Raw genomic sequence first — 2,076 nt, 5'->3', positions numbered from 1 at the left:
ACATTATAGAATCGGCAGCTTTGTAGTGCTCGGCGGAAACAGCCAAGTAGACGCTATTCAATGGAAATGATTGGGCATCTTGCTTTAATTTTTTATCACGTGCGGAATTGATGAAAGCAACAACTCCGTCGATTTCCAAACTGAAAACAAAAGGTGGATAAAGTAGTAGTATGTAAGATTTCCACACAACTTTATAATTATTTCCTATATGTCTGTGTATACTGATTAAAATCTTTTCCAACTCTACGCCAGTACTAAATGAAACGAAGAATATATTAAAGAGGACCGACCACTCTTTAATTTGAATAAACCGAGCTCCTCCCTCGGCTTCTAGAATAACACGAACTTGCTCGTTTCCCATAATTGCCTTCAACTTTCGCGGAATGTTGTGTTTATGATCTCGATCGATCGCAGCGACTGCTCCAAGAGCACGACATATCGTAGCATATGCTGGATCATCGGAAACCACTATAGGCTGCATACAAGAGACAGAGACGTCTTTCAATAAAAAATCAGACGCTGAAGAATGATTAGAAGAGCCGTTACCTTGGCGCAAAAAACTCTAGAAGCGGCGTCAATCGCAGCCAATGCGGATTGAGACCTATCACTGTTTATAAATATAAACTCGCCCTGTCGGACGGAAGCTCGACGACCCAAAGTTACTAGCGACGAAAAATAATTCTCCATAATTACAGCAGCCTCTTCCATCGACGATCTCTTGGGCAATTTAAAGACATCCTGAAAGGATATTAATTTATTCCTCGGTCTATAATCAGCCTTAAATATTCAGACGAGCCTGACGCACGATAATTTGTTCGCTTAAGCAAAAAATTAAATATCCGAGAATTACGATCGATAAGCTGCGAACACGAGGAATGTCAGTCGAGTTCCTGCCTCGCCAACAATAAGCTTTTCCCCAAGTCTATTAACGCACCACGAGTATTCCGCTACGGAGCAAAATACAATTTAATAACTATTCCGGCGCTGAATTTATTACCACGAGCATGATTAAATCCACTTACCGTATAATTAACCAAACACGTTTCCGCCAAGGCTCCGCAAGCAGGATAACTGTGAAAAGCAACCTCGTCGCCCCACCGTAGTCCCAATCTCTCATCAGCCAGTTTACCCATCTCTATGATCCTTCCGGTCGCTTCGTAACCGACTACCATGTCTTTCTCTGCCTCTCGATAGTGTTCGCCTCTCCAGAGTAAAATATCGGCCTCCGTTATACCGCAGTAATGCACATCTACGCGAACCTTAGTTTTCAGTCATTTTATTCTTATGCTTGGAAAAAATGTAAACACGTTTCTAATACTCCACATAAATCTATGGCAAATCGTATTTAATTTAGAGTGACTAACAAACCTGATCTATCTCTATAGGCTTCTCCCAAACAGATCCCACTTTCAGCGTTTGAGGTCCGTGCAGAACTGCAGCCTTTATCTTTCTTCCAGTTTCTTTTACTTTAGATTTTTTGCTTTTGACAGACTTTAAATTTTTGTCCTCCGGCCCCTTCTTTGTGCAATAATTGCATCTCAGCAATTTTATCTCTACAAATAACCTCGCCATCTTACGCGAAATCATATTTACAGAAAGAAATATATAAATACTCTTCGAAATTAAATACATCCACGTATATCTTTGTCCTTTTGACACCTGTCGTCGGTAGCTGAGAAGCAAACAACGCGATACACTGGTAAACGATAACTAAATTTCCATTAGAAAAATAAAGAAGAAAAGAAAAGAGGATTGAACCGTGTGAAGTGTATCTAATTGCAGTGTCAATAAACGATAATCAATCACTGAAAAGCGACAGTATAACGTTTCAATCGCCGATATATTCGTACTTTCAAATTAAAGTGCAATCAATATCCAAGCACGGTTTACAATGTATAATGGTTGGAAAATCAATTTTTCCCATTAAAGGTTTTTTTGCACGATTGAAATGATTAATTTGCAAATGGCGAATAATTTATCGTGGCGTTATAACATATTATTAGATCTCGTTACTTTCACTGCCACTATAGAGATTACAAGATATTTCACGAGTAGCTTTGGAGGTATAGTGAGAGA

At 39.3% G+C, this 2,076-nt stretch overlaps 1 protein-coding gene across 1 annotated transcript; it reads right to left on the bottom strand.

The window, feature by feature from the left end:
• Positions 1-501: 501 nt before the first annotated feature.
• LOC136784263 (quinone oxidoreductase-like protein 2) lies at positions 502-1,572 on the bottom strand. Its single transcript, XM_066744840.1, has 3 exons — positions 1,369-1,572; positions 1,023-1,259; positions 502-738 (listed from the first exon to the last, which is right to left on the bottom strand). The coding sequence occupies exons 1-3, from the start codon at positions 1,570-1,572 to the stop codon at positions 502-504; spliced, it is 678 nt and encodes a 225-aa protein (XP_066600937.1).
• Positions 1,573-2,076: the final 504 nt, after the last annotated feature.

The sequence above is a fragment of the Prorops nasuta genome, unplaced genomic scaffold (genome assembly GCF_024137725.1).
Source record: "Prorops nasuta isolate Cenicafe-Biocafe unplaced genomic scaffold, Cenicafe_Pnas_1.2 PNAS00003, whole genome shotgun sequence".
Taxonomy (NCBI): domain Eukaryota; kingdom Metazoa; phylum Arthropoda; class Insecta; order Hymenoptera; family Bethylidae; genus Prorops; species Prorops nasuta.
The sequence above is the reverse complement of the archived record's forward strand: the minus strand, read 5'-3'. Positions and strand labels throughout refer to the sequence as shown.